At 41.4% G+C, this 23,517-nt stretch overlaps 1 protein-coding gene across 7 annotated transcripts in view; it reads right to left on the bottom strand.

The window, feature by feature from the left end:
- LOC110983459 (TPR and ankyrin repeat-containing protein 1-like) overlaps positions 1–23,517 on the bottom strand; it is a 90,847-nt gene that overhangs the window by 56,599 nt on the left and 10,731 nt on the right. For 4 of the 7 annotated variants that reach the window (XM_087134914.1, XM_087134918.1, XM_087134915.1 and 1 more), the window contains exons 2-13: positions 22,066–22,236; positions 18,922–19,181; positions 17,937–18,102; positions 17,049–17,149; positions 16,318–16,436; positions 11,460–11,599; positions 10,495–10,805; positions 8,129–8,429; positions 6,454–6,633; positions 5,175–5,428; positions 3,117–3,300; positions 397–714 (exon numbers count right to left, since the gene is read on the bottom strand). In XM_087134914.1, the coding sequence (XP_086991040.1) occupies positions 397–714; positions 3,117–3,300; positions 5,175–5,428; positions 6,454–6,633; positions 8,129–8,429; positions 10,495–10,805; positions 11,460–11,599; positions 16,318–16,436; positions 17,049–17,149; positions 17,937–18,102; positions 18,922–19,092 (2,245 nt within the window). In that variant the 5' untranslated portion in view covers positions 19,093–19,181; positions 22,066–22,236. The remainder of the gene's footprint in view (positions 1–396; positions 715–3,116; positions 3,301–5,174; positions 5,429–6,453; positions 6,634–8,128; positions 8,430–10,494; positions 10,806–11,459; positions 11,600–16,317; positions 16,437–17,048; positions 17,150–17,936; positions 18,103–18,921; positions 19,182–22,065; positions 22,237–23,517) is intronic. The other 3 variants (XM_087134917.1, XM_087134919.1, XM_087134913.1) reach the window with 1 other exon arrangement.

The following is a 23,517-nucleotide window of genomic DNA, read 5'->3' as shown; positions in this document are numbered from 1 at the left end:
AATAATAAAATTAAGACAATCAACAGCAGTCACACATATTGAGTTCGGGCATTTGTGAAGGACCATGCCTTGTCTAGTTCAAGTGAGAGACTTGTGACTTAAACAGAAACTAGATGATTTGAGATCAATTTCTGATGACTTGTGACCAAATCTGAATAGTTTAGCTCTGCTATTCAACTGTATTATTATGGACCCCATGCTCAGTATTTTGCTTGTGAATAATTTTACAAGCTGGCTTGGGCGGGACTTAAACCTAAGACCTCCTGCTTATGAGTACAGACATCTTGCAACCAGTGAGCTAGACACATGGCTAGTTCAAATTGATATTGCAGTAGGCATCACAAATGAATTTTAATCAGTTGTTACAACTCTGCAACTGTCCCTGATCTCTCTCACCTCTGGATACACTGGGAACGGACTTGCTTCCCATGTTGTAGTACTTCTCAGCCTCCGCTAGGTATTTGTGTCGCCGATCTTTATCAGTTACCATTTTAAGTGGCACCATGCCTTCATTGTTCTGAATGCATGGGTTGACCTTGTGCTGGGTCAAGATCTGGACGGCACTGAACGAAAGGTTCTGGGGTTTACATGTCAGGGCCAGGTGGAACAAGGTGTTCCCTGCACCATCCTTGGCATTTTTGTCCAGGTAGGTCGTGGACTTGGGCTTCCTAGAATACTTGGTCAGGAGTAATTCCAGTATAGTGAACTTGCGATCTACAAAGAGCATAAAAATAGTGAGTTCATAGGTGAACAGTGTTAGATCATTTTGAAGGCAATGGAATCAACTGTTAAACTTAAAAGTGTTCAAAAAAGTACTGCAAGTATGCGAATGCTGTGGAACTCTATGCACCCATAAAGCCAAGGCTACTGATTTGCCAGAATGATCCAATGAAAAATACTGTACATAAGTAATTGCCAGCGCAGTGCACATATAAGCTTTTACATCAGTTCATAAATTGACAGGTTCAAGGGATGAATTATGTACAGGGCCTGTGTATCACTTGTTCATTCATTTTTTATTTGAAAACGAAAAAGATTAAAAATGAGTTTTTTCACTTTTCAACGTAAAAGAGAGCAAGGCAAAAATTGAAAAAAAGTAGTTTTTCATTTTACCATTTATATCAAAAATGGAAATATAGGAACAGCTTGTTTCTTGTTTGACATTTTAAAAATAAAAGTGGTGATCCTTTTGTGTTTCATTTTTCACTGTAATAACGAATAACATCGTAATCTATCAATACAGTTTTCGAACAATAAAAAACAGGTTGGGCATGTATAACTTGCTTCTCTTTGCTGCTTTCTCCGCATGCATCAAAATAAACAGTTACTCATTTTTTATTTTTTTCTGCATTACGATCCTGGCTGTTGCAAAATTTTTGGATGCACCACCTAGACTTGACGTCATACTTTAAGGTTGTTGTATTTCTTATAATTATGTTATTACAGATACAGCAGGGAACGAATCTATTTTGACCTATGTGTCCTGTAAGGATTAAATGAAAATGCCCCTACCCATCATCCTATCCATCTCCTACTCTGCCCCCTCCCCATCAGATCATCTCCTACTCTGCCCCCTCCCCATCAGATCATCTCCTACTCTGCCCCCTTCCCATCATTCTATCCATCTCCTACTCCGTCCCCTCCTCGTTATCCTATCCATCTCCTACTCCGTCCCCTCCTCGTTATCCTATCCATCTCCTACTCCACCCCCTCCCCATCAGATCATCTCCTACTCTGTCCCATCCCCTTCATCCTATCCATCTCCTAATCTTCCCCCTCCCTATAATCATATCCATCTCCTACTCCGCCCACTGCCCATCATACCCTTCACTTCTTACTCTGGCTGTCCCATCATCCCACTAATCCAGCCCAACCATTACGCCAACCTTATCCAGCATTTTATCCACTTTCTACATACATGTACCTTGTCCCCATGATCTTCCTGCTACAGATACCCCTCCCCCAACAAACATCCTAATCTGTCACTTGGAGTCCCCCCCATCCCTTACATTTTCCCCACATACTGTACATGTACATTTGTATGTGTCTAAACACTGTCTATGCATGTACATGTACATTACAGGAGTGCTCAGTACATATGTATGCATATAGGTATATAGGCCTATACATGTATGTACTACATGGTAAGTACACAGTACAACTCAAAATGTTAATATTCAACTTTTATAATTTTTTCAAAGCATTAATGCCATACGAGACTATTAAAAATACTGATAGAATTCCAAGAGGAAGAAAACAAGCACTCAATGGCACATTTTAATGTGCCTGCAAGGAAAACTTGTAACATTTGAGGACGGCTGGATGGCCCAACAGACGGTTGGAAAGACGGATGGACAGAATTAAGACAGAAATCGGTGTTACATGGCTCGCATTTGCTTCGCAGCTCGCTAACAAATGAATGAATAAAATGTATATGGACCAGGCACACATGCTCCTGTGATGATGGTTTTTAAACCAGATGGTTTAAACCATCTCCAAGTACTTCGAGTACATACATACATAGAGAGTGTCTGGCAAAAATGTGAAGGTAAACTGCGATTTTATAAGTTTTCAAATGTATATTGGCTTGTTGATTTTAGGCATTAGGAAGAAAAAAAGTTCTGCTTCTGATTACGTGCCTCTCAAAAACAAAGTCGATATGGAGGTACATTTTTTTGTGAGGGGTGTCAACTTTTTGTGGTGATTGGACGGTACGAATGGGGATGAAAACTACCAACTATTACCACAAAAAGTGATAAAAACCTGCCTTAATCTATGTTAACATTTCTACAGTCGATAATTCTTAAGAGTTATTGACAATTTACACCTCTATGCACAATTCTAGTCTGGTAATAGCAACAGAAACTGGTTAACAATGTCCGTGTATCGCATGGTAAGCATCCATGATGGATCCAGATAGGCGGGTGATGAACATCATGCCTCAGCTGGAAATTTTATGGAAGCACAAAATTTATTTTTCTAACTTGCTAATAACATTTTAGGGTCACGCCGAAAAATTAGGGTCAGTCGGGAAACCAGAAGCAGAAGTATTTTTTTGGCCTTAATGCTGAATATTTGGTGGTTGGTTGGTATTAGCAGTCTTTGCTTCCCTTAACCTTTCTGTTTGAAGCCGATCTTCAAAGCAGAGTGGAGTGGGGTATCACCATGGTCCATGACAAGCAGCTTGGGTGATGCTCCGTGTGTCAGTAGCAGGTTGACCAACTCGTAGTTCTCTGTCTTCAGACAGTGGGCTAATGGGGTTATAGCGTCATTCAGCAGGCCATCTGGCTTGGCCTTATTCTGAGACCAAATAAAAAAGTAAGAAGTGAAACTGTCGAATGAAATCATTGGAATTTAATGATTTTTTAAAGCTGTTTTTTTTTCTAGATAGATACATACAAACAGGAACAAATATGTGGCTGAACATTAAAGATTGGTTAGGGAAAATGGACACAGATAACGTTTCTTGACTTTGGCTGGGGTATCTTAAGTGTCCATTCTCCTGATCTGATTTTAATTGTTTAGACTGGCCAAACACACATTTCTTCAGTAAGTGATAGAAATCTATTCAATCCTTTGAAATCCTTAGAACACCTCAGGTGCAGTTCTGCAGCCAATTTAGGGGAGGGGCTAGATTCTGGAACATGATGTCACCTTTTAACTTTAGCAACAGTTGTTTAACTTTAGGAATAAAAAAATTGTCATTTAATGTAAAAAGAAAAATGAAAGTTTAATTGTGAATCCAATATTTTCCAGCTTTATTTTTTGGGGGGGTTGCTTTTTTGGGGAGAAAAGGGCTAGACAAAAGTTGGGGGGGCTACAGCCCCCAGTAGAACTGTGCCTAGAACATCTGCAAGATTTTGATGAAATTGAGATGGTCATGGTTAACCAAAAGCACAATCTGATCAACAAACTGAATTCTGCTTTGATGCACAGAAAATGCTGACGTGTGCTGAATCAGCAGGGTTGTGATTGTCTTGATTTGAATAAGGTAATTTTTAAAATTAAAATCAGATATGAAAATAAACTTTTAAAATTCAAATCAGTTTTTTTCTTTTGATTGGAGGCAAGTTGGCCTCATTGTTCTTATGACAAAAATGTTTACACGAATTTGTTGCGAGGTGAGAGCCTTAATAATTTTTACCCTAGACAGGTGTACATGTTTTACAACATTTAAAACAGCTTCTTTAATGTTATAACTGCTCCATATGTCAGAGATTTGTTTGCGATCTAAATCCTTGGTGATCAATAGAGTAACCACTCAGGCTTGATCAACACCCACAGCATTAACCCTAAAAGAGCTAGGGGGAATCTCCCCCCCCCCAACATTTTTTGTATATCACCGCAGTGCTTTTTTTTGGAGTTTAGGCTTTAGGAGTTTTTAGAGTTATTCTTTGCAATCATTTTGGCAAAAAAATGGGGATACCACTCTCTAGCAGTGCACGTTTCCAAAACAGGTCAGCAAATATGTATTCTTCTACCGTGGTGCTCAATGCACATGGACTGGCATGCAAGTAGCCATGAATTTTAAAAGACCATAACAACAAAAGTAAATATTAAACTGACCTCAAACTCCATATTTAACTTTATAAGGAGTGTTTCCACATGCATGTTAAGTTTCAAAAAAATTGGGCGTGACACAGTAAAGTTCTTGGGGGCAGAATCTGCCCCCTCCCCCCGGCTGTGAAATGGGTCAAAATAACCCAGCTTGTATGTTTTGTTCCTAATTTTACTTCTCTGCTTAGTGACCAACATTTCTAGTCCTGAAAAACAGAGATGAAAAACAAAAGTGTATTGAACTGATGCTTGCATTTTATTGCATACATGCACATGTAGTTGTACAAACACTTCACTGTGCTAAACTTAGAGATTGACACATTAAATGAAGTAAAACTGAATCCTCACTATAAATAATTAAATCCAAATAGCTTATTTGAATCCAAACAAGTAGCTTGAATTGAACAAATAAACCCCTACCAATCCAGACACATAGTGCACATGTGCACCCATCATTCTTATTAATATTGTACTGAAAGCCTCAGGGAAGTGTATTTGCCATTAAAAATGTTCTAAACATAGCAAAACTATAAACCAGTTGAAAACTTTGTTTACAAAATCTAAAATGCTTGCCTGTTAAAAAAGTGCAAGGAGCAGATACCACATTACGTATTTACCTTGAGCAGGGCTTTCACCATGGTCAGCTGATCTGGGTCCATGTCCAAACCCTTCCACTGGCTAAGGAACGCCACTATGGACACCCCTGAAGCATCGCAGCCGTGGGCAATACCCTTGCTGTTCTGGTTGGTGCGGTAACTCTGTCCCACCAGCAGCAGGAACATGCTCCACCACTTGCTTTTGTTGGCCAACTCTTGCACCATCATGTTCCAGTAGGTCCGTGGAGGCTTGAACTTGATAGAGTTTGGAATCTCTACAGTAGAAGTATTGCAAAAAGAAAGGGGAATTCATCCAGACAAGTAGAAACACACTAACAATACTAAGATCATTCTGCACAAGTGTTCAGATATTGGCTAAAAAATCAAGGTAAACGAAAATCTCAAACAAACATTAGTGATTCTATGTGTTCGTACCAGGCTGAAATTGTCAGAAAGCCTTTCAATGCCCCTGTGTGGAAGTGATGTCTTCCAAAAAGTGTTGGCTCTCAAAGAATTGGTGGAGAGCATGTTTTGCCATGTTTAGGGAAGTACAATGGGTCCATCTTCAACATTTGGCTACAAATGGAGGGAGTATACTTAAAAACACTGAGAAAACACTGTTATGATCCATTTAGATTCAGTTATGATTCATTTTAACACTTTGCCATGATAGAGACATCCCTTTGGTGGGAACATACAGCATGCAGCATACGGCACAGCACAGATTCATGAACCTTTGGTATATGCCGTGCTGAGCAGAAGCAACAAATTTAAGTTGGAGTAAACAACTCCACATTTACATCAGTTATCCAGTTGAAATGGTTCATGCTAGCCTCTCTCTTCTATGCTAGGGAAGGGGGTATTTCTGAACAAAATGGGTAGCATAAAGGTGACAAAAATTCCACAACTTATACTAATTTTCCTCAACTGATTTTCTTGTACAGAGTGGCTAATGGATCAGTTTAAAGCCAAAGCTCTTAATTCCCTCCCCCGTTCTCAGTGGCACATCCGGGGAGGGGGGGGGCACATGGGGCATGCCACTCCTGGTTTGAGGCCTGCTCCCCTTCCCTGTGTGTCCCCCACTGGTCATATGTTAGAGAAGGAGCTACACCTTGTGATAGTCTGCCTGGTCAGTATTTTCAGCTATGACTGAACCCACCAAGTGCCCCCTCCAGAAAATAAGAGCTCTCCCAAATACCCCTTCCTAAAGTAGTCAGTGATGCCACTGCCTGCCCTGGCCATTTAGGGTTGAGGACTACTTATTTTCTCAACTTATACTTTCTCTACTCCTGATAATTACTTTGGCAATGTTCCAATGACTCCACCAAAGCATCCTTGCAGCGATTCAAATCCTGGTAAATCACCACATTTTTGTGCTCCTTGCTGATGAACTCCAGGAACAGTGGTACGGCCTGGTAGTACTTGCCTTGCTTCTGGAATGTCAAGCCTTTATGATAGATGCGAAGATTGACCTCGGTCTCTGCTCCAAATTTAAACAAGCTTTTCTGATTAGTGTCCAAGACATCCAAATGATCCCTGAGCCAACCCAACGACTCTAGTATAAATGATTCAAGAATACTCTTTGATGTGGTAGAGTAAAAACTTGCCTCCTGAGGTATGCTTGTGAACATCTTCGTGTGAATTCCCAACAGGTCACTAAAGGGATTCATTTTATCCTAAAATAAAGAAGTCTGTAAACACACAGATGTTGTATATTTTTAAGGTTGCAGAAATATCTTGACAAGGAACTGTGTGAAAGGTAATTTTATATCAATTTGAAATTAAAAAAATTGAAACTTAATGGTCACTTCAATGTTTTTCGAATTTTACACAGCCCAAGACAGAAATAGGCATGCACACAGATGTGCAACTCTGGTGGCTGATGACATGATACTTTAACCTGTATGTATATGGTAGGTTTCAGAATGAGAGAAGAGTAAATTGGCAAAAAATGGAAGCATCATATCATGCTGTAAGCCAATCAACAGAAACAATCTACAAGTAAGTGTTACAATTATTCTTTGTTTAAATTTTATTTTCAATTCATAAAAATGAATGTACATGTCTCCATAATGTGACCTTTACTGCTTGAGGGCCTGTTCATTTAAACTGAAGACTGGAACAATAATTGTGTTAAATCCTGTCACTTAATTATATTTCTAATTCTCGTTTAACCACTGCCGGGGATTCTGGTTTGGTCAACATGTGTTTATACGCAGTGGTTGGGGTCTCCGAAATCAGACAAAGGGAACTGGACCTTGTAACAAAAGACCGTACTCGGAACAAACGACCAGGCTGCTGAGCATTACCGACATTTTTTCACTCTCAATAGTGGAAGATAATCCAGCCTTGTTTTGAAACAGTATACCACAGTTTGGGGCATTTAGAGCAAGCGGATTACCACCGGGGCAAAAAGCGCTCCACCACCGCAGAGATGAGCCACACAGCACTGCTGCATGCTAATCTGGCCCCTACTGAAAAGAGGTCAGCAGCGCACTCTGCCAGGTTCGTGAACAAAAGAAAGTTATATAACACCGCACAATCTGGGCTCTTTTTACAGGGCTGCAGGCCTGGCTGAAATACTCGGGTGTCAATAGATTTTGTCTGTCAGACTAGAGTGGCCACCAGACAGTCCAGGAATTTTTTAAGAATTTTGAAAATAGAAAAAAATGCTAACTATCCCGCCCCAACATCATCAACATTGCTAACTGCCACCAGCGCAAGGTGGTTCATAACACTACAAAGCACACACAATATGATTGATATTTACTGAATATTTTATGCCTCAGCAATTTGCACATGTACTTCATTGTATTACTTTTAATACAATTTTGTTTGCTTGTACTATCCCCCATCTTTGCCTCATACCTTCTCTTTCCCTTCACTCTTATTCACTTTAAAAGAAACTATATTCTTTTGCTGTTAAATTCAAAATAATTGTTTTAGAGCAAAACTCTAGTTTTGTAGCATCTCACCCCTCTTTTTCTGCATCTCCTTCTCTTCTTTTTTCTTCTGGATCTCCTTCTTCTTCTCTTCCTGCTGCCGGCGCAATTTCTCCAGGCGTTCCTCCTCCTTCTGTCTCTTCTCCTCCTGTATTCTCTTCTGTTGTTCCTGCTCTTCCTTCTCTTGCCTCTGCTGTTCCTCCAGCAGCTGTTGCCTTCTTGCCTCCAACTCTTCCTGCTGTCTCCGTTCCTGTTCTTTCCTGAGCCGCTCCTGCATCAGCTGTTCCTCCTTCTGCATCTGCTCCATCATCTCTTCCTGTTTGCAGTTGGGCTTCTGCTCAGGGAGAAAAATGAACAAGAGGTCAAATTGAACAGAAAATCTCTCAACATTTGCAATTAGCTATACACAAAATGAGTATGTATTTCACTCCTACCCACCACTTTATGCAGGGACTGGTCTAAGTTCTTTGAGAAGCCTGGCATAATTTCTCTGGGCCCTCAAAAGACTGATTGAACTGTAAAATTTGCCAGCACTTCTAATGCACATGCAGAACATATATGCACTGTATGCATGCTGATAAAGGCAATAGGCTCTCCATACCTGTGTGTACCTGGAAGCAGCTGTGCTTACTTTACAAAAGGTGTGCCACATCACTCATGAATATGAAGTCAGCTAGCAATACCTACAGAACTTCTGAAAGAACATTGGTCACTTGATCTGTTTCCAATAGTGCCTCCTTACCCTTTGACTTGAAGCACCACATCATCAACACAAAAGAAACAGGTTGGGGAATCGTTTATCTTAGCATGCAGTGCACTACATTCCAACATATTGCAGTGAATTTTTTCTCTTGGTAAGACAAAGCTCAAGCATTTGGCTGGGTGGTTATCAGTAAATATTTAAATTTGGTAAACAGAATTCTGTCCTATTCTTCAGATCACTTCATGTGGAAAGTAGTTGTAGAACATGCAGAAAAATTTAGCATCGGTTCTACACAAACACACCCTCACTCTCCATTAAGCTGAGTCAAGCAGAAGTCATCTTCATCCATGCCCCTTCTAGCTTTTTATATCAACCTTCATTGCCATGGGGGCTTCGAAACCCTTTGCCTTTTACAGTGGACAGGTCCACACAGTCAAACTACATTTTGTGTCTTCTTTCATAGTAATAATTACCTTATAAGATTGGCACCAGACTGTGAGCAGCCTTTTGTTATTTACTTTTAATGAGCCTCAGCAGCTGAAAGTGATTTTTATGATTTCTACTTGGCAGATGCAAGTAAAGTTATCATTCACTACATCATCTCGGCTGCACATGCTCAGCATGTCATGAGTGAAATGTGCACATGCTGACCACTCTCCATAAAGGAGGTGTAAGACAGGCCCAGTGCTCAGGAGTCCAGAAAATACAATAGGTCTGCAAGTCTTTCATTCCATTCATTGTTCCTAATTTACAACAGTTTTTATCAATAAAATGGATTTTTTTCTCAGTGTTTAAACCAAGCAGAATCAGATGTGAAACTGGGCTCAGCCAAAAAATTGGAAAATCTGCCGACCAAAATCAGCTTCAGGAGTGTAGGCCCAACAGCAATCCTTACACAAGCCTGAGTTAGCCCTTGAGAAGAATGTTAAAAACAAGAATAATGCACCTCCTGTGATCATGCACGTTTGCATTTCATTTCAGCCATGTGTATAATGTTTGAGATTGTTTGATTCAAATAACTGTTGTCCTGTGCATAACTCAGAAAGACTACAATAATCTTCACAAACCTGACAGAAAAAATGATGTACCCACTGGTCAACCCAGTAATTAATTGAATAATTCTTCCTGGCTTAGACCACAGTACCTACTTTTGGCTATCGAGATATCCAGTGACAAACAATGTGCTGGCTGGTATCATATATGCTAAATCTGCATGTGAGATATTGAGGCTATGATTAGACTATGTGGATTTCTTTTTCAGGAATTTGTTTCTTTATGTCATTTACTGATTTTTCTGGCTTTCCCTGCACTCACACGAGGACCAAAAGACAGTTTGGAAAGATCAAAGAATGGCAGGGGAACACTGACAGAAACCAAAGTTTCAATGACGGGAAGTATGCACTAGGGCAGGGTCATATGATATATGAATTTTCTTGAACCAGAGTTGTGACAAGTCACTAGGTTTTGTGACTAAACTCAAGTCGAGTCACTGTAATGTAGGGACTGGAGTCGAATCATTAGCAAAATAGTTGAGACAATTGTTGAGCTTGATTCATTGGGAGACTTTAAAATGCTTGTTGATGGCAGACAAAATGGTTCATTTCTATTACTGCGCATGCCTTAGAACTACGCACACATGCCCAGAGCTGGCAAAAAGGACTGGGTTGTCTACTGTTACATTTCATCTGATCCTTGCCTGTTGCTGGAAAAGCTGCTGGTTCTGCCCCATAAACTGTTCCGCAGTCTCAGTCAGCAATTTATGTATCTTGGTGAAGTGTGGGCTGCTCATGGGCACAACGTCCAAAGGCATGCATCCCTGCTGGTCCTTCCTGGAGGGGTCCACTCTGTACTTCCATAGGACGTCAACGACCGTCTTGGCGTGACAGTATGGGCCAGTTGTCTTGGCCACCAGGTGGAAGAGGGAATCCCCAAAGTGGTCTGGCAGATTCCACTGCTCGCTCATTGTGAAAACTTTACTGAGGAGGTACTCCAGAAGGTCCACCCATCCTGAGGAAATCCAAACAAATTAGGACAATATGACAGCCTAGTCCAAATGCAATGTAGTGACTTCCCCTGCAAATGTTGCCCTCGGTTGTGTCATCAGTATCGTATGCCTGAGCAATTTTCCAGGTTCCAAAACTGCAACAACAAATCAAAATTTTGACCTGATCCATTTGCTCATGTAGAGCAATCAGTTTCCCTTAGTAGCTGATTCCAGTAACCCAAACATTTCTTTCAAGATGTAACAAATTTTATGAGGTAAGTGTAGGTGATTCTAAAAATAGAAACCTAAAGCTTTTCATATCCCTTGCAATTAATTAATAAGAGTGATTCACAATAGTGTGCCTCTAAGAGTTTGCAGGACATTGGCCAATCACACTACATGTACATGAAATCTGTCGCCCTTTTCAAATGTGCATTGGGTTGACAGATTTCGTGCATTGTGATTGTCCAACGCATTGCACTGGAGGTGCACTATTGTAAAGCGCCTGTATTCATTGCTATATTTGAGTGACATTATTGCAGTGCATCACATTTTTCACAAGGAAAATTTGGTGGCAATTCCAGACAGCATTATGAATTTCGCAGATATAACTTTGAATTGATTTCATGCATCCTGTGAGAGATAGAGAAATATCTTTTACATATATATATACTTACCAGTTTTAAGTGCATTCTCAACAGCACAGTGCAGGGGCGTGTCCCCTTCCTTCTGGCTGAGACCCTCGACCTTTGATCCATGTTTGAGCAGCTCCAGTACCAGGGGCATGCTCCAACTGTTGTTAGCACTGGAAAGATCACTGCAAGAGATTTAATTTGTGTAGATTGATTTACTGTCCAAAGGGCCTTACAAGACGTGCCTAAGACCATTTTTTACATACACTTGTATGTGTTACTAGAAACAAATCTTTACCAACTCAGTGGTGTACATAGGACCTGGCCAGTTTTCCCACACGTGGCCTAACAATAGAGCTCCAAAATGGATGCCAAGTTCTGGTGCACACTCTATATAAATAAATAAATAACCAAGTCAGGATGCTTTGCCCATGGCTAACCAACTGCATGCCAGTAAACCACAGTTCTGCTGTTCATGTACCTTCACATGGCAGCATGTGGCCTAGTGGTCAAGGTATGTAGGGTTGGGGTTCAAATCTGGCTGCTGGCAGCATGTCTTGATCTCCCCCCACCTAATGTGGGCCGAGTCTCCTAGAGAATACCTACCCAGGTTACCAATACTAATTGCATATTTCCTTAGACCATTATGCCGTAATTCGTTATAAAATTCTTGATCAACCGGTATTACGCCCTCATTTAATTCCCACAAACCTAGTGCGATGGCTACCATCACGTTCTTCCTCTTTTTCGAGCACATGAGCACCGAGGCTGAGTGATGAGGAATGGAGGGAGGGTGGTAATCTAGGTAGGTGTTCTCTAGTAAACTCAGCCCACATTAGGTGGCGGGAGAGTCTTCTGCCCAGATTACCAATACTGACTGCAGAGTAGCACCCCACCAGAGTGGTGGTTAGGCGAGGTTGCACTACCATATATTAGTAGAAGCAGATAATCCAAAGTTATTGTGAGTATAAGGGACTATCAACATAAAAAGGGATAAAACCCTGACTCACCGTAAAAGATTGCTTGAGTATGATGATATGCAGAGCTACAGAGAAAGCTTTGATTTCACCGCCCCTCTGTGAAGTAACAACAGCTAGTAGGAATGCCAGCTCGACATTTAAGAGGAGAGAGGCTCATCCTGCAGGTTCGAACAGAGGGCCGAACATCACAGAACATCCCCTAGGTTCTAGGATGGGATGAGTTTCTTAGATTGGGGGGGATTCTATGAACATTCCCCTGAGAAAGTGATCGGATCAGGACCCTCTTGCCTATGGATGAACAGAAGTGAGGGAGGGTTTCATAGATAGCAAGTAGCACCAGAAGGTTGATGTGGGAGCCTCGAAGGTCAAGGCCCCAAAGGCAGGAAGCTTGCCGTGGAGGAAGACGGGCACCCCCCAGCTGCAGTTTGAGGCATCTGTTGTAATCATCACATTGTGTCTCGGAATTAAAATGGGGAGGCCCATGGTGGGGCTGTCTTTCACTGACCACCAGGCCAAGCGTGGAAGGCTGACATCGGGGATCTACAAGTCAAGAGGGTACTTGCTTGATTTGAAGTGTGTTAGGAGGAAGAATTGGAGAGGTCTCATGTGGAGGGACGACACCAGGGGAGCATCTTCAAGACTGGCCATCAACCCCAGAAGGTGAAGACATGCCCTGGCAACCTGTCATTGGTCCTGGAACATGGTGATGCACTGTACTAGGTTGTCGACACGATCGTCTGTAGGGGTGGTGATACTGTTGAGGAGATGAGAGTCATTCAAACTTTGAAGGTAGGTCAGTTCCTGGGATGGTGCAGGTCTGGACTTGTTGTGATTGATCAAGAACCCTGAATGAGACATAAGGTTGTATGTGTCTTCAGTGACAGCAATAGTCTCATTCTTGGAGAAGATTAGCTTGGAGGAGAATGATTAGCCTTGAGGTACTGGAAGATGAGGATGTCGGAATGATGGAGTTATGCTCCCACGGTCTTTACCACCCTGGTGAATACCCTAGGTGAGGTGAAAATACCGAAGGGGAGGGTGCAGAACTTGTATATCTGATTCTTGCACAAGAACCGGAAGAATTTGCAATCGTTGGCGTGGATGGGGGTATGTGGGTAGGCATCCTTTAAGTCGATCGAGGACACCCATGCTGGGATGATGAGAGACTGCATTACAGCATGGAAAGTCTCTATCCAAAACCCAATTGTTGGGAGTGGAGTCTGCCAGAGTATCATATCAGATGGAGGGGGACTCATGAACTCAAAGTTTAAACCTGTGCAATTAAGTGTGTTGAGCACTCATCTGTCCAAGCTATATCTCTCTCCAAAACCCTGCAATGATTCAAAGATGACCACCTTTGGGCTGGGGATTAGCAGTCATGGACAAAGCGGAATAGTCACTGATGCTGCCCCTCGGTGAGACGAGTGGGACAGCTGGCGGTGCTACCTCAAGGTCGGAAGAAGCCAGCACAGGGGCTAAGGGAAGCTGGTTGGGATTACCAGGGGCAGGCTAGCAGTGGTAGGCTAGCAGCAGTCAGGCGAGATGCCCGCTGAAGTTGTCGGGAGGACGGCAAAGATCTGCACTGGCTTATTTCTGGGCCATACCATGGTCAGTGTCATGTGGTGTTTTTGGTGGCTGGCAGAAGGATATTTTATGGGTCGTGTCAATCTGCTTAGCCTCAGTCTCCAGAAGATTCACAAATTGGCCCCCGAAGAGATCTTTGCTGAACTTGGGAAGATTCTTCAGTGCAGAGTTGATGGAGTTGTATGGGATGTTCAGAGCTCCGATGACATTTTCTCTACGGGCAGTCATGGCGAGGAGAGAAATTCCAGTGAATTACTCAAGGCCAATTATTAGTGACTCATCAAGGCTACGAAAGGCCAGAGTAGCGAAGAGAGATGTCAGAGCCCTACCTGCATCCCTGAGCTAGGAACTCAGTCAGGAGCAGCATGAAGGCCATGCATTTGATACCTGTTCAAGCCGTAAGGTGATTCAAGAATGTGGACTCCATCTAGTTCTTGGCTTTCTCAGAACAGGTGGTTAGTTTGGAGGGCTTGCATCTATCTGTTGCTATCTTGTTTTTTGCTGCCTTAGGAATGGCAGGCACAAGGAAGTACATTTTGTAATCACTTGCAGGACAGTGGAAGTAACTGCTGGAGTGGACGCCAAAGGGACACTAGCGTTTTGCCTTAGCCAGCCTATCCATGGCATCAATGTAAATGCGTTCAAGTGGGAGCTCTGGAAAGACAGACGTTGAAGAGTTGGTCCCTAGCAGGTGCCGCTTGAATGAGGGATGATCTTGGGTTTCCTATTGTGGGAGTGGGCAATTGGGAGTCCCAGAACTTGGACTATCTCCTGCGGAAGTGGAGTGGAGGCGAGACTCACACAGGGACAGACTGCCCATCGAGTTCCGGGTTCCTCCTCGTTGGACATTGGATCCATATAGTCGGGTGCATACAGATCCAGATTGGTGATTGCCTCAGTCAGGCATGGGGCATTGGTACCGTGCTGACTCCACATGACTGTCGCTTGATGTTGCTGAAATGGTGCGGGTTGATTCTCCTGTTCAGCCCCGGTGTCTTGTGTGTATGTATGGAGTGGAGAGGGCAAGTACTGATCTGGATCTGGGTACGTAGCGGCTGGATAACACCTACACTTGCACAGCTACAACATAATGCAGTGCAAGGTGGCAGGAAAAGGATCAATCTATCAATTACCATCATGAATAAGAGACATTAAGATACACACCTATACACAGCTATATGCAGTATGATAACAAGCGCATAGAAAGGTGACACAGAAGGAACCGTCTCCTCGCAAGCTCCATTACGATCACAAAAAAGGAGACAATACATACCTACACATGCAGAACGATAACGAAAGGCAGTGAAAAGGTGTCAAAAGAAGGAACAGTCTTACCACAAGCCGTCGTATAACATACAAGAATAGTTTATTAGGAAATAGCAGTTGATCAAGAACTTTCACACAATTATGCAGTATAGCGAACAAAAAAATCTTGAAAACTCGAAGTTGGACAAACATGTTGTACGTAATGGTGCTATGAAAAAGAGGAACAACATGGCAGCCATTCTGCTAGGCATTGTGAGACACGAGGGCGCACTCCTGGTTGATTGAAAATTAAGCAAATGGCATAATGGTCCAGGGAAATATGCAATTAGTATTGGTATTCTGGGCAATTTGAAGGCAGTACACTTGGGCAATTCACTCCACCCAGATGTCCCTTTCTCCACCCCCAAAAAGTCTAGGGAAACATCAATGTGCTCCACATTAGGGGACTCTTTACAAATTACAAACTGTTACAATACATCTTTGAAAAGGCAGTGCTGTCTATCCAGCTTGAGCAACCCCTCCCCATTGGTTGAAAAGAGCCATGCTGGTCAAGACTGCTTGTTTTGTTGGTAGCGAAACACATGAAATGTGTGCATTTCACAGACGTTCATGAAACAGCTAAGTGAAGTTCCTACCAAAGGAGCCACTGTTGCTAGAGGCTCTTTTGGTCCAGCTTATTACCCATATTCTTTGTTGTCTGCTTAAAGCACACAGTAAATAACATATAGGCAGAGCCAATGGCGGAACAATTTGGCACTGTTGATGACACTAATAACAGACATGGTGTAAATGCTGTTGTGAACAAGGGCACGTTAAGAAAAGGGGGTTGAATATTCCCTTAATTCTCCCCCACCCACCATCCCCCCACCCCTGAAATTCCATACCACAGTGATTTTCAAACTGTACTTCAACTAAATGCATGTATAGTACATATTGAAAAACATTTTAATTTAAAATAAAAAAGTCACAGTCAGTCAAAATTGAAGGTAATATCACAAACATTACTTTGCTTCTCATGTCTAAGTTATGTTAAAGTCAAATCGTATACATGTAGAGCTCAAATAAGGAATTACCAAACTGTGGTCTGGAGGTCAAGATCTGAGGTGTTACAGCCTGTGGCGACACCACCTTTCCCAATATCATACGGCTTACCCGGTTGAGTACAACCTTGAAGGAATACCAAGTGCAAACCCTGGGGAAAAAAAGAATTTGGAGCTCAAAATGAGAAAATTCAAAATGTCTCTCGGTGACTTTCTCAAGAAAATGGAGAAAGTTTAATTTAAGGCAGAAAAAAATTTAGATTTAGTAAAATGATTTCTTTGAACATAGTTCATTTTTTACCATTTTGTCTCCTTTATGGCAATGACAAGGGCATGGTAAAAAAACAGATAAAAGCCAAACTACTAAACTCAAATGGGGCATCTGTAAAGATGCAAAACTTGTTTGAATGTCCTTAACTAGTTATAAACAAAAAATCTTCTTACCTTAAAAAGCTGCTGGGACTGTTTTTTTTTATCTGTAAATTCTTCAACCTTACAATTGCACTTTTGACCCAACCAAACATGACGCGTTAGTACCTCAACCGCCGAAATGAAAAAAGAATTTTTAAATGAGTGTATACACACCCTTTCCGGGACAAATAAGGAAAATTATGTGTTTACACGTCATCCGGTGTCACGTGGTTAAAAAGAGTCACTTTCAAGAGAATCATAGCAACTTCTGTCCCCTTCACTACAGAACCAAACCAGACAGGCACAAAAACTTCTGTAATCTTTCACACCAGAAAACTAACAATATAATTTACGTGATATTTCTTGTTCTTGGCCAAACGCTGCACAACTTCAGTCCAGATAGATGTGTGGACATCCAGATGCCTGAAGAGAGGCTGTGATTCTCGCCATTTATCTACATGAAAATTTCCATTCCTTAACATGAGATGGGCTGCATGATGCAAAAGTAGGGTGATGATGATGCCTAAACAGGAGTGAAGAAGGCCTCATGACCAAGGGGCTGTCAGTGGGAGTATCAATGAAATGTGTTGAAGGTCATGAAGGGGCCTCACTTTAGATTTTGACCAATCATGAGCATCTACAGTACAAGATACATGTAAATGTAGTAAGGCCTCACATGTGATCTGGATTTTGTCAAGCAAAAAAAAGAATTACACTCTTCCTCATGCTCATGGAATTCGGAAATAAATGTTGGGTCTTCTTGTTTTTAATCAGGGAAAATGTAGAAATTAATCAGAAGCTGAGGTTTTCAGATAACTAAAAATTCCTACAGTCTCAGGTGAGATCGGACAAAGTACTCATTCTTGCCTTCAAATTAACACTAATCCCCTAGGGTGTACGGTACGTAAAATTATCATTGCAGTTCTGGGAATGCCTGCAGCAGCAGATGTGGGGGCAGTAAGACCCGTCCCTTCAATTTTTCCCCCTTTTTCAGGGCACATTAGTAATTTTTTTTTCCAGTTTCTTCTCTTCTCAGCTGGTTACAATGACAAAAGACAAAAATGTACACAAGATAAAAACTGTTCAGCTCATATCTTCAGGTTCGCTTCCAGTTGGGCCCCCTCCTTTTTTTCCCATATCAAAATGTTTAGGTAACTCCCTTTTCATAAATGCTAAATCTTCAACAATGTAGGAATATTAGGGCCTTTTCAACACCTGTGTACCATATGGGGAAAACTCACCCCAAAGCTGATCAGTTAGGATTGTGATCTCATATACAAAGTCAACACGGTTGTAAAATGCTTTGCCATCACTGCCACAAATCGTGGGGTAATGCGTGATCAGGGTCTCCAAAGCCTTCTCCTCTCTACCCATTTGCTTCAGCACTGAGGCAGCCCGCCAGTAACCCTGAAAAATATTAATGGGGGGGATTGCTCAAATTCAGATTGCTGTGGGCTTCATTTTGAAAACATTAAACGGTGTTTGACCACCTGATAGAGCTAAGAAGTGGGGTAAGAGGAGGTCACACTGCACTTTTTATCTTCATTTAAATGTCTGCAACCCTCCAAAATCGTGTGGGCTTTATCCTGAAGATGGCACTGAAATTGCATCCAAGTGTTTGCTGTAAGTTTCTTTGTCATTTCTGAGGGTAAGTTTGCACAGGGTCCCATGCAACACATACATGTAGATAGTCAGAGAAAGTTAACCTGGCCAAAGAGCCTTCTTCAGTGATTGTGAGCAACTCATTGTTAGGATTGGACATGAAGATTACTCACTTCATGAAAAACCTTTCAGAAATGAAGACTTTTGTACCTTAACAGTGTAAACAACTTAACACATATTTGACGGACCTTCATGTGTTAAGAATGGAGAAAGGCTACATTACTTTTTCTTTTTCGTCTACATGTACATCTTAGGTCACTGATGCACCACTTCTACCCGACTACCTAATATCAGGTCAAAATACTGTCAACTAGTTCCTTTTGTCTGTTGTGTTTGCCCAAAACTTTTCTAAAATACTGACAATTTGACCATCATTAAGTTCATGTTATCATTATTATACCATTTTGCGAAACAAAACAAAAGTTCAAGGTATGAACTATGGATGTTTGATTGTAAGACTAAGACACCCATCTGTAGTTCCCCAAAGATTTGCATAAAAATGCACCTCATATATAAACAATACATAAGAAATCAGATTTTAATGTCAACCCATGCCCATCTCACCTTTGGGAAAGTGCAGTCCACTCTGATGCATGCCATGGCATCTGCAAAAGCTTGTCCAAGATCCGATATTTTCACAAATGCCACACACCGGTTGCTGTACAGAATTGCCCTCTCTCGTGGCGTCAGAAAATTGAAGGGGTGCGTAGGATCATCGTCAATACCCAATGCCATAGAGTAGATGTGGATAGCCCTTCTTGGGTCTTGGTGGATAATTGCATTACCCTGGCGTTTGAATTCCTCTACTTGCCACCAAATGCCTCCTTTGTGTACAGCCAAGGAGAGGGAGAAGCAGTAATGCAAATTGGCTGTCTGGTATTTGTTTAGTAGGAATGCATTCCTATCAACCAATGGAAGATTACGTGTGCAATGACTTAGGGGTTAGACAGATTCGTCAGCATCACAGAGCGGCTTATATGCTGGTGCGGCTAAAATGCCGACTTTGAATCTTAATTTGCAGATTTTTGCTTGGAGTGGCTAGTACTCCGCACAGCCTTATATTCCGAAAATTATAGTACTTGTAGCCTACACGCAATTCACGCAACACAAAAGCTATCCTTTTCACACAACAATCAATGAAAATAAGTGTGGTCAATGGGGATAAAACTTAGCTGCATTATGTCATTACAGGGAGTCTAGCTACCATTCCGCATGTCTATACACAAAAATGATCCATGCCCACAGCACATCCATGCACATCGCACGTACTTAGTCATGATAACATTTTTGCGGGAAAGTAAAAACTGACTCAACAGGTGGCCTCGAACCAGCCTCGACTGATTCTTCGAGTCTTAAGGCCAAGGCCGAGTTATTATGTAGTGAGGCCAAGGCAAAGGCTTTGAAAAACTGGCCTCGAGACCTTCAGCACTGCCAAGGAGCCCCTCATTAAACACCCAGCATCCCAGACACAATGGCAGTTAGTTGTGACTAATTTGAGGTCAACGGACAAAGATACAGCGTATTGGTAGACCTCTACTTAGAATACATGGATGTGTGAGCAGAAGAGCTAGAAATTTGATTTACTTTTTGTTAGCGTTTTTTCATAGGAGTAGTTGCCGTCTACAAATACAATTTTTGTTTAGAGTTCCCCAGTATTTTTCTGTTTGTGTATCCTCCTGTTTATTTACTTTGGCACTTGCTTCTACCCATTTAACTTGACCCCCATGCTCTGACCACTTAGTTTGAAGAGCAAACCAGTAGAGACACTATCACTGTTCATTTGTTCTTCCTCACTGGAGTGTGTGTTTCTGCTTGAGTCAGGTTTGTCTTTGCTTCTATGAGTCAGTGATCGAAAGCCAATTTCTTCTCATTAGACCTGTTTTGACACACTGTGTTGGTTTTTTTTTTTAGTCCTTATGGTTTTGTTTTTTGGCGATTTTTTCAGTACTTTTTCATAAATAAATTCTTTTGTGTCCTTTTTGTAAAAATCATATATTGGTGTCTGAGTCCTTATTAATTTAGTTTCCTGGTTTAGTTAGAGATTTTTGGTAATTGCGAGTTCCCCAGTTGTGTGCCATTTTTCCTATTACATGTGCACGCCACAGGTAGGACTTCAAAATTACCAATGAAGGCATGAAACCAGTGCTTGCTACTCATGGCATGCCTCACTGCCTTATCACATGAAACTGGGCGACACAGGCTCTCCATAGATGAACATCTTTATTCAGAAGTGACAATTTTACTGGCAGCAGAACGTGGCCAGCGCCATGAAAACCTAGGAATTCTTTCAAGAGACTTCAATTTCAATTTTGCGTGTTCTGTTCAGTGACGAAAACCAAACAGAATACATGGGCCACTCTTTGTACCACAGGAGCATGCTCGTCTGTGCCTCATATTCCTGGGCTGCTGCACAAAGTGAAACTAATAAATTGCAGAATTCAAAAAATCAAGAAAAATTAAAAGAATAAAAAATGAGCGCCCCAAATCACTGAGATTTTACACCTGTCACAACACAGGTAATGGAGCAAACAATGTGTCACACGAACGCATCCAATTTGCGAATGATTGGGGCTTTGAAGACACCACTACAAGGCCCTACCACTCCAAGTCAAACAGAGAAGCAGAGTCCATGGTCAAATTGCCAAAGGACCTGTGACAAAGCTCCACAAGACAACAGTGGCAACTTTGGAAGGCTGCCCTTGAGTGGGAGGAACACCTCTACACCAGGCATGTCCAGTTCTTCTGGACAGCACCTAATGTCTTGATTGACATGCTCATTCCTGCCTTGCAAGAACAGCCTATGCAAGCCCTAGGTTGCAGAAGTTAACACTGACGAGCAAGTTGTGACCAAGAGACAAAGAGCTAAAGCAGTGTTAAAACTACACTGCTACAAGCCCCGATCAATAAACCAAGGGAAAATTAGATGGATTGACAGTAGTTGGGAAGACAACATTTTGACAAGTAACAGAAATGTCATCTTAATTTAAACAGAAAACTTTCATCAAACAAAAGTGAATGGGCAACTTCACTGAGAAAGGATGGCTATCACAGGCGGCAAAATGATTTTCAAAGTGGGGGAGGGGGAGTTGTCAGACCACTGGGCATCAGCCATTAACAGGTTGATCCATTGAACCCCATCCAATTATTGGACCTGCAAAATGGGAGGGCGGCAGGCCCCCAGTTAAAAGGGGGGGCCATTGGTCGCTGCTTCAGCCACCAGAGACGGCCATTTTAAATGCACAAGGATTGAAAACTGAATGTGAAAAAAAGGGTGCAGAAAATTGCACAACAAAGTGCAAAGTATATTCCCAAGAGAGTCGGGGTTGGAGGTAAGGGATTCAAATCCCCTGAAGGTTTATCTCATTTTGCTGCAATAAATTTTTGTTCCAGTAGCGTCTTACAATTATTTTGACATTCAATTTCATGAAAATTGAACATACTGTTCTTTCAAAATGCTCATTTTCCCAAAGCATGTATGTAAACTGTTCCTACTGGCATAAAATGGGTTGCTAAGCATGAGACCATGAGCTAAAAAAATATCAAGATTGAAATGAAACTTCACGCAGATAAACTTTGCAAATTTTAGATAATGTCTTTTCATGCAAACCAAGTTTTAAGAATATTGGAAATGTGATAGTCCCTTCCCCTGGCTGTGATCTGAAAAAGTTTATTCTTTAAGGGTTAAAGCAATACAGAAACAAAACTCACCATGTGTGCAGGAAAGAATGGTGGCAAGAGCAGTGATGTTGAATGCATGGTGAATGAGAGCTTAATTGTATCAGCAGGTCCTCCAAGAACAGCAACTCATGAGAAAATTGACGATCCTACCATTGCCACAGTCTTCGGGGTTGGCCTCCACCAGCTTCCAAGCTTACAGGTCTTGAGGTATAAAGTTGTCACGTCATTCAAATGACAAGTTGGAGGAGGAGGGGAGGTGGTTTTGTGGGGGGGGTATGATATGTACAAGATAATGAAGGTTATTTCTCCAATCAATCTGTTGGGCACGCCAGCTTATACAAATACATGTATTCCCAATTCCTGCTTGATCTTGTGGAGACAAGCAAGCCCAAAATCACCCAGACAATCCTTACTTGTAGGACCCTGCTAGTATGTTACGTGCATGTTTCCGAGTCTTTCTTTTTTAAAGGGTAGCTGCAATCATTTTTTGAATACAAACCTTCAAAAAACACCTTTGTGTCTCAGTTAAACCTTTTTCAACCTTTGTTTCACTACTTCAAAAGGTATTTTACTGCCGTTATGGTTTTATGCTAATGATTATTTCCATATTCATGAGCAAAACTGTGATGTCATCTCAGGAAGATGCCTCAGTGTTACATTGATTTGTACACAAAAAAGTCCTGCATTTTACTAGATTTTCCTGGACTTGGTTTTCTTTGCTTTGCTGATTCATTGCTGTTTGTGTCCAATAAGAATTAGAAAGCATCGATCTCTCTCTTAGAAATGTTTTCAGAAAGTAAATTTTTGGTTCACAATTTGAACAGAAACACGCACTGAACCATGTTTTCCCTAGATGATTTCACAGCAATAGCACCCTTGGTTGTCTGGGAAAGCATGGGTAATTTTAATTGTTTTAAATACATGCATTTTTCAATGCAACTAACCAAATACGGGTCATTCCAGAAATTTGAGGTCCAAAATGCGACTTTTTGGGTTCCCTGTTACACCTAAACTGTTTAATTTGACATGAATATATCACCGAAATGGATTTCAAACTATTTCTAGTTGTTTGGCAGGTAATTTGTTTTAATTCCTCATCTTGATGTTAATATTACGGGTTTTGACCTTACCCAACGTAACGTCTTGATGTGTTCTGAACTTTAAAAATCACATGTCAGATGTGAAAAGGACATGAAAAAAATTGGACCCCTAATTAATAGAATTATCCACATGAAAATGAAAGATTTTTCATACATTGGAGAAGAATACAAAGCTGAAGGAAAATTGTGTCCAAGAAAAATTCAATGCAGCTACCCTTTAATAGGGTCCAAAGTGGAGCACACAGGCAGGAATTGGAATACTAATTTCCTGCCCTGTAGTTGGCTTATTTGTATTCTGTAAAGCAAATAAAAATAGAAGTGTATGTCACTGCTTTATTTTGCATGTAACCAAGGTGAAACACTTGAAGCACGTTGTTTGGCC

The sequence above is a fragment of the Acanthaster planci genome, linkage group LG03, assembly GCF_054643075.1.
Source record: "Acanthaster planci isolate LZ-2023a linkage group LG03, COTS_SCS, whole genome shotgun sequence".
In the NCBI taxonomy this organism is placed as follows: domain Eukaryota; kingdom Metazoa; phylum Echinodermata; class Asteroidea; order Valvatida; family Acanthasteridae; genus Acanthaster; species Acanthaster planci.
The sequence above is the reverse complement of the archived record's forward strand: the minus strand, read 5'-3'. Positions and strand labels throughout refer to the sequence as shown.